At 30.2% G+C, this 18,889-nt stretch overlaps 1 protein-coding gene across 3 annotated transcripts in view; it reads left to right on the forward strand.

The window, feature by feature from the left end:
- The window catches only part of LOC122635899 (protein TANC2), a 37,539-nt gene that overhangs the window by 6,388 nt on the left and 12,262 nt on the right, over nt 1-18,889 (forward strand). The window contains exon 1 of one of the 3 annotated variants that reach the window (XM_043826598.1): nt 5,703-6,480. The exons of the other annotated variants lie outside the window; for them this stretch is intronic. Within the exon in view, the coding sequence (XP_043682533.1) occupies nt 6,417-6,480 (64 nt within the window). The 5' untranslated portion in view covers nt 5,703-6,416. Of the gene's footprint in view, nt 1-5,702; nt 6,481-18,889 lie in introns of those variants that run through there. 3 annotated transcript variants of the gene reach the window in all.

Consider the following 18,889-nt stretch of genomic DNA (forward strand, 5'->3'; position numbering starts at 1 on the left):
ATACCGGAGGGAATGAATGAACGAACCGAGAGAGCCGGCACCGAATGTCGCTCGCACGAGCACACCTCGATAGAGAGCTACGCGAGTGAAGTGGGTAGAACTTGTGTGGGCGATCATGCTCTCGTACGTTTACTTATACTTACGGATTAACGTAGGTATGTGTGTATGTGTGTATGTACTATAGATATGTATATATGTGTATACGTAAACATAGATATATATATATATATAGATATATATGATATATATAATAAGTGTATGTATTGTAATAATATTATGTATAACTACGTATATCGTGTGTGTGTGTGTGTGTGTATATATATATATATGAATTACATATATATGATATGTGATATATATAATATTATCTATAAGTACGTATATTATATATACATATATATTACATGTATGTATATGTAATAAACAATATATATAATATATATATATTAATAATGTATAATTATTATTAAATTAATAATATAGAACTAACGTGTAATGTTAATAATTTTTATATAGCATAGTATAGTATAGAAATATAATTTAAATAACCCATATATTCAATCAAAATATAATCGATAAACGTGTTATTTCTTTTTTTTTTTTTTTTTTTTTTTTTTTGATTCATTTGTATGTTAAATGAAAGAAAATATAATTCAAGATGTAATGATAAGAAGAATTATTATTAAAATAATAGTGAAACTATATATCTGATGATATTAAAATTATAAAAATGATATTAATTATTTATGATAAATCAATTATAAATTACAAAAGATTATAAATGTGTAAAGTAACGTAAGATACAAGTTAAGGAGTACCATATCTAAAATTTTTCTCGTCTTGTCTCGTCCGGTTCTTCTCTCTCTCTCTCTCTCTCTCTCTCTCTCTCTCTTTTTCTTTCTCTCGTTGATTTTACACACCACAAGAGAAAGATTCGCGTGGGCGAACTAGCAATGCATGTGTAGACGCATATCGATCCCGCTTTTCGACGGCATGCTTCTTAAAACGTACGGAAACGTGCGTGTTCCCTTGTAGTCGCACATTGAAAACGTCTCGTCGAAAGTTGTTTTTACATGTTGAGGAGGATCGATCAATCGATCGATCGATGGATCGATCGATTGGATCGATGATCTTACATAGCTACAAATAACGCATTAATATTCTTCGATCGTAAAACTCCGAACACTTTCTTCATCGGTTAAATTGAATGTCTGTAGAATAAGAATCTCATATCTGAGAACGGTTTGATCATTAATTATTTTATTGACGAATTATAATTTATTTGTATTCGATACGTTTATAAATATAAGACGTATAATTAGGTGTTTCATAAGAAAATATTAAAGATCATTAAATTGTTGATTATATCGAAAATCAAATCTTCGTTTAATTAATCTCTCTGAAAAATATTTAATATATAAAATTATCAAAATTTTATATATATATATATATATCTTTTTTTAACAGAAGAGATATTTAATTGAATTTTAATTTATAATCAATCCTGTGCATCGGAAAAAAATTACGAAAGGTTCTCGATGTTTAGAAAAAAAAGAATAATAAAAAAAAAAAAAATTAAAAGAAAATCAAAAAATAAATCAATGATAATGAATTTCTTCTTAATAGGATAGAATATCTAGGTCTAAACGATCAGTATACATCTGTTAGGGTTACGCAGGAAATTCGTTCTGTTCGTGGGCGAACAATCCCATCGCATCGTCTGCCATCGTGACGATTAGCGGAACGATTTAACGTTTAACATTGCCCACGCATCCAATTGTACCTAATACGACTGTGGAGTTTAAAGTAACGCGAATAATAATTTCCTACCACCGTACGATTCTTCGACACTTCTCAATGTACATACATAACACACACATACACACAAAGAGAGAGAGACACACACATCATACATAATATATAAATGCACAGCGCACGCACACACACACACACACACACACACACACACACACACACACACACACACACACACACACACATACAGTGCATTATATATACACACACAATATAACGTAATATACATAGCAACATACATATACACAGTACGTATACACACACACACACACACACACACAGCATACATATATAGATGTATGCATACACACGTACTTACACATATTTATTTAAGTATATATGTATGCATGTACGTATGTAAATAAGAAGTAATAATAGAATACGGTAGTAAATCTTTTATCTCTCCGAGTTCCTTTTTCCGTATACTTGACATTATCCCTTTACTATTGTTTTATTCTTCCTTTTCTTCTTTCTTCTTTTATTTCTATTACGAGAAATTCAAATGCGAGAATGTTCGACTTAATACGTAATAATCAAACCTTTTGTATTACTGAAAATAAAAGTATATACTTGAAATGTAGTATATTTCATCGATATCGATTAGTTATGTATTAAATAGGTTATGTTTAATTAGTCTAACGATCGATATTTTATATCTGTTAATTAAATGTAATAATATTAGATTTTTCGATTGTTCATAAGTTAAAATTAATTATTACTATTATCTCTCTCTCTCTCTCTCTCTCTCTCTCTCTCTCTCTCTCTCTCTCTGTTTCTGCCTCTCTTTCTTTCTTCTTTGCATGAAACATCGTATTTGTTGATGACATCATCGGAAAAATCTTCGCAGTTTAAATTAGCAATGAACGAACGGTAAATATGACGGAGATTCGATTTTATATTATAATAGTTATATATAAATAGTTTAACAACATATATATATATAATAATTTAACAAGTAATATTTTATCAATCTAACCTCACACAATAATATTCTAACTCGTACTACGTATTAACGTTTATTTTTTACGATTATATTTTACTTTTATTACTTTTTGCGTTTATAGTCTAATTGCGCATTAACGATATTGAAACGTATACTAATATTCGTACTAAAATATTGTTCATATCTTAAAATTAATTATTTCTACTATCTTCTCTCTCTCTCTCTCTCTCTCTCTCTCTCTCTCTCTCTCTCTCTCTCTCTCTCTCTCCGTATATATATAGCGATATATATAGGGATATATATATACATATTATACATATATATTATATATATACATATATTACATACACTACATGCACACACACACCATATAATCACGCGAAATATTATATTTGTCGATGATCATACCTGAACAATGTCGATCTTTCTACAGAGAACATAACCAACAAAGATGTCTTCTTTTCTTTCTTCTTTTTAAACACCAAATATCCCGTCTTACGAATCGTACGAACCCGTATAAGGACCGGCTTTGGACACACTCCGTTGCATTCTCACTTTTGAATGCATTTGATCGAAAGAACAAGAAATATATCGCGACGACTGTGATACGTACGATTTGCGTACTATTCCTTCACCGTCCTACGTCCATACTAATCATCAAATCGTAACACGTACAATCTTGTAGTATCGAGAAAGAAAAAATCAAAACAAAGCAAGAAGAAAATTCAAAAGATACCAGAGTAATAGAAGGAAAAAAGAAAACAATCTCGACCTCGTAAGACGAACACACGTACACAACAAACAGAGTTGATCGTACGTGACATAGAACTATGTTATTACAAAGTTAACACATACGTACACACATATATATATATATATCCAACAGAATTGATCGTACGTATACATTGAACTATATTATTACGAAGTTAAACACACATATACGTATATATATATATGTATATGTATACGTACTCAAATATCGGCCATTCGACGAGGATCGAAGACCGTTTAAGAAAGGCTACTCTCACTGTAGGAAGATGAGGGGGATGAGTGGAAGTAAAAGGTAGAGAAGAGAGAGAGAGAGACAGAGAGAGTGAGAGAAAAAGAGAGGGAGAGAGAAAGAGTGTGAGAAGAAGGAAGGGTGAGAGGGAGTGAGACTCGAGCGAGGTGCTCGTTTAATTACCGATGTTCGTTTTGCGTGGGTCTTGCCTTGGGTTGCACCGGTGCAGACTTGGATCCCGGTCCGCCCACCCGCATCCGCTGCACTGGCCTACGTGGAAAGGTGCAAAGTCTGTGTATGTATATATGAATGTATATATATGTGTAATGTATGTATGAATGTATGATGTGTATGTATCTATGTGTAATGTATGTATGAATGTATGATATGTATGTATGTGTAAATGTATGTATAAATGTATGATGTGTATATATGTATGTATAATGTATGTATGAATATATGATATGTGTATGTATCTTGTATAATTATGAAGTATAATGAGTAATCTATGAACGTGTAAATGTTCGATTTTAATATACATACACATACGTATTTATATGTATTACACACACAACACAATATCTGTATGTATGTATGTATGTATGTATGTATGTATGTATGATGGATGGATGTGTAATGTCGCGTCGCTTTAATATATATATATATATATATATATATATATATATATAACATATGTACATTGTATATATATAATTGTATATTTTAATATAGTAATAGTAGTATAGTAAATACTAATAATATTATATAACATTACATCTACGCCTTCAATATCGATACTATTCTCTGCTTACTAGTTTCGTTACTTTCTTTACGAGATTTTTTATTCCATCCTTACTTCGCATTACCTTTCTTCTTCTCTGTTTTTTTTTCCTTGTTCGTTCGTTCGTTCGTTTCTGTTTTTTTCTTTAATTTTCGTTTCTTCTCTCTCTCTCTCTCTCTCTCTCTCTCTCTCTGTCTCTCTTTCTCTCTGTCTCTCTCTCTCTCTTTTTCAATTATTATTACTCTCTTTTCTTTCTCCGTTCGTTCGCAATATTACGACGTATTTTATTATCTTTTTCTATCTTATGCACGCGCGCATTTATACACGTATACGAAGCACGGGCGATCTCATTGCTTTCGCGGTACGTAATCGAGGTTCGAGAACGTCACGAACGATCGCAGAAGAACGATCACATTGTCGTGATAATCGTACGATTCGAGAGGAATCGGAAATAAAAGAATATACTTTTAATCCGTTTCACGGTATTTTACTTTATTCGTATGCAGTGAATACATACGCACCTACGTATTCTACGGTTCGTAAAAATGAAAAAAAAAACAGAAAAAAGAAAGAAAGAAAGAGAAAGAAAGGAAAGAAATGGGAGAAGTAAAAGGAGGATGAGGAGAAAGAGGAGGTGAAGGAGGAGAAAGAAGAGGATGAGAAAAGCATGCCAAGAACGTTCACGATGTTCGATTCGATTCGTTGGATGAGTCCACGCGCGAACGAGTTACATATATACGTATGTACGTATAACATATGTATGTGAGTACGTCGAAAAGATTTAAGGAAAAAAAAAAAAAGAAAAAAAAAAGAAAAGAAAAGAAGAAAAGAAATTCGTAAATAGAATAAGGTACATGCGTACATACATACATACATCCATACATCTATACATCCATACATCTATACATCCATACATACATCACATACGTACATCATATATATATATATATAGTTACATACGTATATATGTACATATATATATATATATACATAGGAGTGCGATATAAGAGTCGAAGTTGTCTTCTGTAGTTGGCTCCCTCACGTTCGCGGCACTACGCCGGGTCGAAAGAAAAATGTACGATGTAGGTACGGCGCATTGGCGAAGATAGTCGAAGACGCACGAACGTTGGAACGAGTGCCAACCAATCCCCGTCACGATACTATTACGCTTGGACGGCAGTGCGCGCCTGAACGTCGTACGGTGCGTCTCGTTCTTTCGTTCGTTCTTTTTTCCTTCTTTTTTTCACTTTTCATCTCTCTCTCTCTCTCGAATGAGAAAAATCGTCGGTGCGTCGTGCGGTGTCAATTTTATTCGAATTTCCACTTTTCTGCCTTTCCTTTTTTTTCTCTCTTTCCTTTCTAACTGTGATTTAATAATCGATGTATATGTGAACGGCAAGCTCGCTCGCAAGAGACAGACTGACGGAGAGAAAGAGAAAGAGAGAGAGAGAGATTAAAGAAAACGTGAAAAATGTTCGTTAACTTTCAAAATAAAACCACTCGTATCGTTCTATCCGTCGTACGTAATCTGATACGTGAAATTGAGTAAATAAAAAGGTTTTCACGGGCGAACCAATATAATCGAGGAAGGATAAACCATCAACGGTCGCGACGATTATTATTTTCTTCGGGATAGGAGGGTGGAGGGGGGGACTAACTGTGCATATGTAATATATACATATATGTGTGCGTTTGAGAAAAGAGATAAGTTGTGTTGTGTGCTACTGCGATGAAGGAAAGGAACGCGTTACTGGATTGAAACTGCTTCGTCGTCCGAAAGAAAGAAAGAAAGAAAGAGAGAGAAAGAGAGAGAGAGAGAGAGAGAGAAAGAGAAAGAAAGAAAGAGAGAGAGAAAGAGAAAGAGAGAGATCATCGCCATGGCGCCCCCAGACAGGCACAGATCGCCTCGCCCTGGCTCAGGTCTCAGCCTCTCCGTTCTTGGTGAGTCGTCTTTGAGATTCTCCACTTTGAATCCTTTTCTTCACCCCTCACCCTTCACCCTTCACCCTTCATCCGTCACCCTTGTACCTCATTTCTTCATTTTTTCATATACTATTTTTTTTATTTTTTCTTTCTCACTCGACAATGAATAACGATTTAAAGATATTTTTCTATTTTTTATATGTATATATATTTTATATGTGAATATATATATATATATATATGTTTTTTTATATATATATATGTATGTACTGTTTATATATATATATTTTTTTTGTATTATATATGTGTATATATTTACATAGTAAATATTTATATAGTTTCATTATTATTTATTAATAATATATATGTGTGCGTGCGTGTTTAATTTTTTTTTGATTATTCATCCATTTATCGTTCGAAAAAATCCATCGTTGATATCAACGATGTATGTAAAAATATCGTAATATTTATCGTAGTACTCGATTGACGACGTTTAAATAACGATCGTAAATATAGAATATTGCTTATCCCATTGTAAACGAGAAACCACTTCGATTAATCCATATTCGAATTAGATATGTGACTTGATTGGTGATATAAGTTGAATGATTGTTAGATAAATGTATAGGTTATGTACGGCATGTAATTATATATATATATATATATATATATATATATATATATATAAATAGATAATGTCAGGCAAGTAGAGAAAGTTTCAGAAATTATATTTCGTTTTTCTTCCTTGTTCTTTTTTTCTTTTTATTTTAAAAGTTCGAACGTTCAATCTAATTAAAATTTCGATTTTTTATATAGTCGTTTAAACACCGAAAACTCTTTCCTTTTTTCTTCTTCTTCTTTTTTGTCTGATTAAACCGTTAAAGATTATTGTCGATGTCTGAAAAAAAGGGAAACGAAAAAAAAATGAAAAAAAGAGGAAAAAATTCGAAAAGTAGGTCCTCCTTCTCTTCCTCCAGTAAGTGAATATAAACTGTGTACAGACAGATTTAAACGCTTCAAGTGCATTACGTATAATTTATATCTAACGAAAACCGGTTTCTCGTTGCTTTATTTGTAAGACGGTACACGACGACGACGACGACGACGACGACGATGATGACGATGACGACAATGACGACGACGACGACGACGGGACTCAGTTGCTTTCATCTTTTGTTAAACTGTATTTTAAATTTTTATGTTAATGTTATAACAACACAACGTAATAATATTATATTATTATTTTATTTCTCAATCCTATCTCAATTAATTAATTAAGTTTTACTTCTTTAATATATATATATATATATATATAAATATCGAAATATTATTTTACGAAATAAATGTATATATCATATACATATTATATTATATTACATTGTATTATATTATATATATTATATATTATATTGAAGATTATTAAAAAAAAAAAGTAATCAATCATAATAAAAAATTTTCATCTTTATGATCAAAGATGCTAACGTAGGTGACGTTAATTTCATAATTTTTAATGAACCATCAAATCATAATACTCGCGTAAACATAATATACATATAAATTTTGAATTTCTTATGGTGATTATTTTATTGATATTCGAGAACGTACTTGGAAGGTTTCTAGCGCACGTTCTCCTTTATCTCGTAGAAAACTCGTTCGCGATTTAGTCGTTCGAAGAATCGTTCGTGTTCGAATGATCGAAACGATTCAAACCGCTTGAATCGCGTGTCGACGAGCATTATCAGAGGTGCGATTGAAGAGAGGTCTCTACTTACTTCAGAACTTTCTCCGACAGTCCTCAAATCTGTAGACCATTTTGATCATCCGTGTTCTCTTTATCGTGAATTCGTTGACCAGATAAAATGGACGATCTTTACTTCTTTTTTCTATTTTTTCCACATTTTTTTTTTTTTTTTTTTTGACAGGAATCATAATTAATGTTAATAATTAATCATAACAATCATGTTTTTTTATTTTCTTTTCTTTTTACGTAATAATTAATATCAGATAAGTTAAAAATACGAATCGTTATTAATTATTTTTTACGTCTTTAATACAATTTTTTTTCTTTTTCAACTCTATTGAACTAATCGTACGAAAAAGAAATTAAATGGAAAATTAAAATAGACTATAAGGAGACTACATTTTTTATATTTTTTTATATATTTTTTTTTAACGTATATCTTTTTATATTTTTTAACAACTATCATATAATAATTATCATCAAATATAAAAAAATATATATACACCTAATCATTTCTTATTAAACAATTTGAAAAGAAAGAACTAAGATAAATATAGAAGAGACGTAAAATAAACGTGAAAGGAACGTTATCTTTATATTTTTTTCAACAAGATTCATATAACAATTAATATTAAAAATATATTATTAATTAAAAATATTTAATAATAAATATTAAAATATTTAATTAATAAATTAAAAATATTATTAACCATGAACGCAATAAACATAATTAAAAATATTATTAATCATTTCTTAAAACATCTTTAACATAATTGTTTTTCTATTAACTCTGTTAAACAAACAAAAAAAAAGAAGAAATAAAATAAAAAAAGGAGACGTAAAATGGATAATAAAGGAACGTTATCTTTATTAACAACAATCGTAATAACTAATATCACATTTTTAATTTATTTTAAACATGATTACGTTATTTTTAATAGGGCAATTAAAAAGAAAAAAAGAAAAAGAAATTAAATGAAAAACAGTTTTTTCGATTTTTTATTTTCCATAGACTATTCGATGAAAATTACTTTCTCCATACTGAGTCACTCTACAGATAATATATATGTACATAAATACGTACATACATATATACACAGTGCGTACATATATATATATATATATATAATATATGAACATCCAAACCACAATTGTAAGATCGTAAGAGGAGAACAATTGAATGCGGGAAATTTTTTCCCATTTGAAATACATTCTCTTGAATTAGCATTTGACTTTAAACGAATGTATGTATGTGTATACATAATACATATTTCAAACATATATATAATTCACATTAAACATTACTTCTCTATGAAAGCAAGTCTATAACTTTCAATTTGTTTGACCTAATTTTACTGCTAATATTTTCTTTTACTCGTAATTGTAAAGCACATATTAACTCTATATATATATATAAAGATATTACATTTGTTATATAAGATATATTATATATATTATTAATTATTATACTACTAATGTTGTAATATTGCATATATATAAAATATAAGATATATAAGATATATTATACTTATTATTATATATATATATATAATATATATAAATTAAAAAAAAATGATATGAAATTAGAAATAGATTATATATAAATTTAGAAAATTTTCGTACGACAATAGAAATTTGATAAAAAAAGAAAGAGAGTGAAAGAGCGAGAAAAAGAAAGAGAAACAGAGAGACATGAAAGAACAGAGAAATTAGGAAACCGAGGCCGATCCTCATCGGTTGGCACTATAAAGTGGAACGCTATACTTCCGTTTTCAACTTTCCGTAGCATGAGACAGTGCTCCATGAAGAACTTATTATTTTAAATGTGTATACGTGTATGAAAGATAGCGACGAGTTTATGTATGCGGTTGTAGGGCAGCCACCTGTTGCAACCAATCGCATGTCGATGATTGACGCTTACCTTTCAGACCGTAACGTAGTATATTTTACGAGTATTGTGATTACGTTTCCTGTGCACGGTTCATTCATTTTTTTTCTCTCTCTCTATCTGTCTATCCATCTTTTTCTCTCTTTATACATACGTATATAAAGACATAGAAAGATAGAAGAGAGAGATAGAGAGATAGAGATAGAGTAAGACGAATGTTGATCTATTTAATAATTTTGAAGAGGGAAGTTTTTAGAATAATTTTTGAAAAGAAAACTTTCTTTTTATTTTAATTTCTTTCTAATATAAAACTTAATAGACGATCAGCGACATTTAAGGATTAGTTCTTTTTTTGTGTTTGTTTGTAATTCATCGATAAGAGGAAATCGATATATAACGATTGGAGAGAAACAGTTCTAGTAATTACGTTCTCGTATAAAAATTGATACGAAGGTCCTTGAAGGATTAATTTTTCTTTTTTTGTAATTCACTTATGAAAAGAAATCGATGTATAACAATTGGAGAGAAACAGTTCTAGTAATTACGTTCTCGTATAAAAATTGATAGAAAGGTCCTTGAAGGATTAATTTTTCTTTTTTTTTTGTAATTCACTTATGAAAAGAAATCGATGTATAACAATTGGAGAGAAACAGTTCTAGTAATTACGTTCTCGTATAAAAATTGATACGAAGGTCTTTGAAGGGTTAATTTTTCTTTTGTTGTAATTCGTCGATAAGAAGAAATCGATATATAATAATTCGAGAGGAACAGTTCTACTTTTCGTAAGGAGACGCATCTCGGGGCAAACATCAGCAGCAACTTCAGACGAGGCCAACGGACTTGTTACTCTCCCGCGTGTATCGGCTATTAACTTGGTTGCAGGTTTCTCAGAATGGACGTACCAGACAAGACTGGTAGGACTGGTGGTCACTGTTCGACCCTCCCGTCCGTCTATTCTTACTCGCGTTACACACGCAACACACTTACGGAAACGCTAACACATCCTTCTCACGAATCCTCGTGTCTTCTAGAGAGGAGTTAGGAGAGCAACTTTGGACAAACGTGCAGGTTTCCTTATTTGCCCTTTCAAACCCCTTAAAAACTGTCTTACAAAAATCTAATTCAATCGTTGATACCAAAGCTAGCAAGTTATTTAATAAATTATTGCAAATAATATTAAATTGTATTGAAAAGTATAAGTGTATTTTTCTTTTTCTTTTTTTCTTTCTTTTTTTTTTTTTTTTTTTTAACTTTTTTTTATACACGTATATATTAATTAAATATATTATTATTGAAAAGAAATTTTTATGATAAAATATTGTGCATTGAAAACGATGATAATGTTGAAAGAGAGATGTTATAAAAAGAAAAACGACAATGTTTTACTTTTAATAGAGATAAAGTATTATCCATTAAAAAGCAAATATAACAAATAATTTGAACGAAACGAAATTTATTATTACATAATTCAAAAACAAGATATCATTCTGATATAATACATCTACGTATGCACAAACACACGCACATACATACACTCGCACACGTATAGGCGTACACCCGCGTATCAAAATTGCGAAATACGAAATTACCACGTGAAATAATATAAAAAAGAAGAAGAAAAAAGAATCTAATTCACAGACCCAATTCCTTTGATACGAATCGCATCAATTTCAGACTTGACAAGGTCAAGTGGGAGAACGAACTTGTGATTCCAATAATCAATTGATCATCTTCGTCATCGCATCGTTTTAATAATTACTCAATAGGATGAAACGTAATGGAAAGAAAAGAAAAAAAGAAAGAAATAGTGTCATGGTTGACGAAAAAGAAAATGGTGTTCGGATAAGTTAAACTTCACGCGTATTTTCTTTATTTAGAGTTGCACAATAAGTATACTGAAAGCATCGTCTGGCAAAGTGAATTACAACAATGCGTTGAAATCTTTTACTATGCTTCGGGCATAGATTTCTAAGAGAGTTCGTAAGGTCGTTTTGTTCCCACAATGGAATAGACGTTGGTACCGTTGGTAGATATAAACTTGGAACAACCTTAGACTGGTTTTTTATTTTTATGATAAATTAAAAAATCACGTTGGCTTATGAACTTAATTGCATAATTAACGAGGTTCACGTGTTTACGTAATTAGCAATGGCGGGATGATAGTTTCTTTCCGAAAGGGAATAAATTAAATCGATAAGCTAATTTGATGGTTTTTGTTCTTAAACAAAAAAAATAATAATAATAATTTCTATCCATTTATATGTCGACATTATTTATTATAATCTGCTGTACGTAATTATAGAAAAAAAAAAAAAACAATCCCAAAAGCATGCGAATTTTTTTTTAGAAATTAACACTTAACAGAAAGTTTAAAGAAAAAAATAAAGGATGGGGGAAGAAAAAAATATACGTACTGGAAATATTTAATTCATTTTATTAAATAAAATATATAATAAATATTTCATTAAATATCGAATTATTTAATATATAATATAATACAAGTACTAGTAAAAATATTTTCTAATATCTGAAAAAAGGGACATGTTTCTCTCTCTCTCTCTCTCTCTCTCTCTCTCTCTCTCTCTCTCTCTCTCTCTCTCTCTCTCTCTCTCTCTCTCTCTATTTATTTCTCTCTTTCGTGTTTTCTACGATTTCGAGGCACGTATCTTTTCGTCTTATCTGCAGTTTGTTATCGTGTTACAGCAGCGAGCCGCGTGTTTTATCTTCTTTAGAAACGTACAGGTAAGCTTCGGTCCCTCTTTTCAGATAAACCAAGGAGGATAGACTTGGCTCGGTTAATCAGTCTAATCTATCGCGGACGTAGCTAATCCCATTAGAAGTTAGTAGTAACTTCATGTCCACCACAACAAACGTATTTCGCTTATATATTGTATACTTGTAAATACATATATATATATATATATATATATATATATATATACACAAGTATATGAAAATTTACTTCTTTATCTATAAATACACTAAAATCTTATTAAGATAAAGTCATTTTGAAAAGTAATAGATAAAGTACCAAAAATAAAATATTTCTTAATGATTTTATTATAAAGAATAAATGGGAATTATAAATCGTTGGATAATTTTTACGAATGGAATGGAAAATATTTTCATATCGTATTATTGCTATTTATTATACTTTTCTTTTCATTTTCTTTTTTTTTTTTTTATGTCGAAATAAAATCAGTTAATTATTCTATATAATGGTTCATGTAAAGCAATTGCATATATTTGGAAAGTCGAAAAAAATAATGAATTCTTCATTTTTTTTTTCTTATTTATTATTTTATTTTTTTCTTTTTAATCTCTCTCAGGTAGATTTTTTTCATTTATTTTTGACAATATCTAAAGAACATATTATCACTGTGCAAACACCATAGAAAACCATTCTGCACGGTTCAATGCCATCGAGAATTCTAATCGCACAAACTTTTTGTATCTTCTCGTTTTTTTTTTTTTTTTGTTGGAAAATTCTTCGAAATACTTGCACGTTAACTTGTATACATATTCGAAACGACTTTGTTAATTATATATTAAAATAAGTTGTATGCGGCAAGAAATTATTCTATTCGTAAAAAATTATTATTAATTTCGTGTGTGTACTCGCAATACCCTTCCCTCATTTAGACGTAGGTACATGCATATGTAGTCTTAAATCTCTAAAATCTTTAATGAAATGGAAGAAAAAGAACTAAGTACCTGGATATATTCCGTAAACCACTCTTTTATTCTTTCAAGACACATCTTTCTTTTGACCGATTTATCCCCATCATGTTGCATCCTCAAAACTTGCGACAAGATGAGAACGAAGCCTTAGGCAAGTGTCTGCGGGCAAACTTTCTCTCACTCTCAACGACGAGTCACACTACCATCGAATAAATATACTGGGTGTTTCGTTTGAAACAGACCTATTTACATATCATCACCTGCGATCGATGACAATAAGAAAATTATTTCTTACTTGTTTAACTCGAATGATTATTCAAATGATTATTAAGAATCGAAGATATTTTTTTCTTCCATAAATGTCATTTTTTCATTATTTTTCTTTTTATTACTTTTTTTTTTCAAGGTTACTCATGTCTCGTTTCTTTTTTTTTTTTCACATGCACATTTTTTCTATTGTTTATTATCGTGCATTCGTGCAAGTATAATGCGTATGATCTTAAAACGACTTTAAGTAATCTTCGAAATCAAAATTTTTCAAATTAGTATGAAATTTACTTTCGCGATACGTTTCTCTAAAAAGTAACACAGATCTTTCGACGATTTCAGATTTAATATCGGTAGAATCAGAAGTTATTCGTTTCTTCAATTATTTTCTGACGTTACGAATTGTTTCTCACGAAGAGATTCTCTCCAGAAGAAAAGATAAATTTAAAAAATCTAGGATAAAAATTCAATTGTCAAAAAAGTAATACTGAAAGATTTACAAAAGTAACATAATGCTTGAATTAAAAAAAAAAAAAAAAATGTCTTCGTTAAATATATCTTCGCAACCTGGTATCTCGCTTAGAATTATGTAAGTTACGTGTTAATTAAAAAATTTTATAGTCCAAGGTCATTTCAAGATTATGCTATTACAAATGGATGAATGCGCGTATTGTACAACAGAAAATAGAATGGTTTTTATATACGTCAAAGAAGAGATTAAAAATGAAAATAAAAATAGAAAAGAAATTTAAAAAAAAGATACGTGAATGTCTATAGAAAAAAGAATAATACGATCGTTAAAAAATGTTTATAAAAAAAAAATGTTCTTGTCTTCGTCCAATTTGTCTTTTAAATATTGCAATATTTAAAATTATGTAGGTAAGATCTTTTTTATTATCGCGAATAAAAGAGTAGCTAATTTAATTATTAGCCTGTTTTAAACGAAACACCCTATACATACGTACATATATACATATATAACGTTTGAATCGTTCTCCTTAAAGATTCGTTGATGATACTTAATCGTTGCCGTTTCGTGAATCATGAATGTGTATGGAAACATAGACCGGAAGTCAATTAAATGTAGACCTTGCAGGTGTTTTAACACCCTTTATAACCCCTCTTTATAATTCTTTCTCGAGTTCGAGATAAAAAAATATTTCAAACGAACGTTATTCGTTCCCTTTTTTCTATCTTCTATTATTTTTTATTTTTTCTCTTTACCCAAAATGTTTTGCCAGTAAACAAAAAATATATATAAAATAAAATAAAATAAAATAAAAAAGAAAAGAAACATAGAAATTGACCTTGAAATGATTTTAATAAATGTCGCAATCTTTTTTAATTTAAAAAAAAAAAAAAAAGATCTTTAGAATCAATACAAATACGTACTTATATACATCCACTTATGTATGCATACCTGTAGGTACTTAAGCACGTGAGTTCAAAGTTAGACGACGTGTTTATATATAACGTTAATAGAATTAACGGCAACAGTATATACGGTCCATTCTTATTTATTTCTCTATCCATCTTTCTGTCTATCTATCTATCTTATTTTTCTCCTATATTTTCTTTTCTTTTCCTTTTTTTTTTTTTTTTAATCGCAATCTTTTTTTAACCATTCAAGCAAGTATAAGGTTTACGGATCGCCACCTTCTCTTCTATTACACGAACCACATTATATTTTATCATAGTTATCGTAGTCGTAATTCTACTCTTAGTATTATTCCTAGTGGTAGTTATAATCCTAATCGTAATCGTAGTCGTTGTAGTCTTAGTCTTAGTCATCGTGTAGTCGTAATCCTAGTTGTAGTTGTAGTCGTAGTTGTAGTTGTAATTGTAATCCTAGTTGTAATAGTTTTAATTGTAGTTGTAGTCCTTATCGTAGTCGTAGTTGTAGTCGTAGTCTCAGTCATCGTGTATTCGTAATCCTAGTTGCAGTTGTAGTTGTAGTCCTTAGTCATTGTAGTCGTAGTTGTAGTTGTAATTGTAATCCTACTTGTAATAGCTTTAATCGTAGTCGTAGTTGTAGTCGTAGTTGTAGTTGTAGATCGTAGTTGTAGTCGTCTTCGTCTTCGTCTTCGTCTTCGTCGTTTCTATCGTCTTCGAGCGATTCGAACGGTAACGAAGTATGTTCAGATCGAGAGAAGAGAAAGAGAAAAAGGGGATGGAATGGGATGGAATGGAATGAGGGGGTATGGAGGGTGGGAGAAGAGAGTAGAGACGGATAGACCTTCCGTGGCCGATTTAACGAGCCTCCTTAACCTGGACCAAGCGTTCAGAGAAGTATTATACTTCGTAGAAGTATTATACTTATTTGAAACGCATTCTCCATTCGTAGAAAAATTTTTTTACCACATTTTTTAATTTATCCTTATTATTTCTTTTTTATTCTTTCTTTTCATTTATCTTTATTTATTTCCATTTATTGTCATTTGTATTTGTTTTTCTTTTTTCCTCTTCTTTTTCTAATCTTTTTTTTTTTTTTTTTTTCTTTTTTCTATTATATCAAAAAGATTTATCACCAGTCAGTGAGTGAGTAAATAAAATTATAAGTAATAGGATGGATTTATCTAACTCGTTTAAAAGAATAATTAATCATTAACATTTCGAAACGTATCTAATTATCATTAATTAACAAATTATCGTCGTCGTCGAAAGATCGATAAGAAAATCAATTGGACTAATTTTAATATGTCTTAGTAGTATGGAATTAAAATTTTTCTCGAAAAAAAAAAAGAAAAAGAAAAGAAAAGAAAAGAATGATAAAAACTAATCCCCTTAACTCTAAACCCCTTAATCCTTTTCTCTCGATAGTTTCTTCCCTCTACCTTTACGTCTTTTTTTTTTTTTTTTACCTTTTCTTTCAATTATTTCTCTATGATCGAACTTTATAAAAACAACAATCGTCTTTAATAACGAAGATACAAATACGAGCCGAGTAAAGCAAAGAAGGAGTTAACTCGTCGACCATTTGATTCCTATCGTCTTTGTCCTGAAGTCACTGGAGCGTCGTAAGGACAAAAAGATAGGGGTAAAAAATGAAAAAAGAAAGAAAGAAAGAAAAAGAACAAGAAAGAAAGAGAACGAGGAAAAACAGAAACGGATAAAAAGAAAGAGAGAAAGAGAGAGAGAGAGAGAGAGAGAGAGAGAGAGAGAGAGACTTACAAAGAGTGAGAGAAAGAGAGAAAAACTTACAAAGAGTGAGAGAAAGAGAGAGAGAGAGAGAGAGAGACAAGTTTAGCGCGGAAGCAAGACGTACTTACTTCCTTCGAGCTCTTTACGTCTTCGAGTGCGTTGACCTAGCTTACGGTAAGCCAGCCCCGAGTGGAATTGCACCTGCCTACCTGTGTGCACTTACCTTACCAGGATAGGAGGTCGTGAGACCCGAATTACCTACCTACCCCCTCCTTCTTCCCCCACTCTACTCCTCTATCTTTCTATCTTTCTCTTTCTCTCTCTTTCTGTCTGTCTGTCTGTCTGTCTCTCTTTTTTCCCTGACCCTTACACTTATAACGCGATTGATCCTTTTTCGAAAAAGTTTCAAGTGTGTAACAAAATTGTCTATCTTCTTCTGTTTGATATATAGTCTTACAATATGTAGGATAAATTTCTTTCTTTTCTTTTTTTCTTTTTTCTTTTTTTTTTTTGGAATACTTTACATGATTTTTGAAGTCTTTTAATTGAAATTGGAGGATGTTTTAAAGATATAAAAAAAGGAAGGTATGGAAGGGGGGAATGAGAAATGGATTTTGAATAAGTTTTTATGTTTAAATTGAAGAATGTTAATAATAATAATTTTTATTATAATAATTGGGTATTTATTATTTATTGTTTGTTAACAAATATTCATGATCCTAATGGTTTTATATCTTCAATGGTATAAATGTTCGATAATTGCGCCATTGATTAATGCAAAAGAAAAAAAGAAAGAGAATACTGTCTGTATTCTATTGAAAATATTTTTACTTTAATTATTGTATTACTTATTATAAAAATATTCATACGTTAATCATTTTATAAAAGATATTACGATTAATAAAGTATTTTAATCAAAATATATATGAATATAATAATCGCTTAGTATTATTTAATATGAATGTATAATATTTATAATAAATTCAGACGTAACATAAAAACAGACTTCGTCATTTACACTGATATTACGTTTTAACATTTTATCATAAACACTTATCAATATATTCATATACATACATATATATAAATCTATATAAAACAGTATAAATATTTAAAATATTTAAACATATATAATAAACCTACACCCAATTCTAACACTTAATTACTTATACTGATCACTTACATTACTTCTCGATATTTTATCATAGATATTGATAAAAATATAAAATATATCAATGTATACAATACTTATCATTACGCGCACACACACACACACACACACATACCTACAAAATACTTTTATTTATTAATTAATAAAAATATCGATCCTATAGATAACACCAAAATAAAACAATCTCATACATATAAATTTATTCGACATAAAATCCCATAAATGGATTTAATCTATATGCTAAAACGTTTTATCGTGCCGATAGAAAATAAGATCGTTCGGTAGAAGAAATAGAAGTGGTAGGTAGAAGATAGGTAGGTAGGTAGGTAGTAGGGTCGCGCGTGAGTTAACGAGGTCGAACGCATCACGGAGATCGGGGAGCGTGGTGTTGCAGAAGCGAAAGAGACGATGCGGATAAGTCGCAAAGTCACGTTACACGTGGTGCTCACGTACGTTACGTGAGTATAGGTAGGTAGGTAAGTACGTGAGGGTGATCGAGAGGAGGACAAGCACACGCGAGCTCCCGTCGTGACCTCAC

Source organism: Vespula pensylvanica, chromosome 20, assembly GCF_014466175.1.
Source record: "Vespula pensylvanica isolate Volc-1 chromosome 20, ASM1446617v1, whole genome shotgun sequence".
Lineage (NCBI taxonomy): Eukaryota > Metazoa > Arthropoda > Insecta > Hymenoptera > Vespidae > Vespula > Vespula pensylvanica.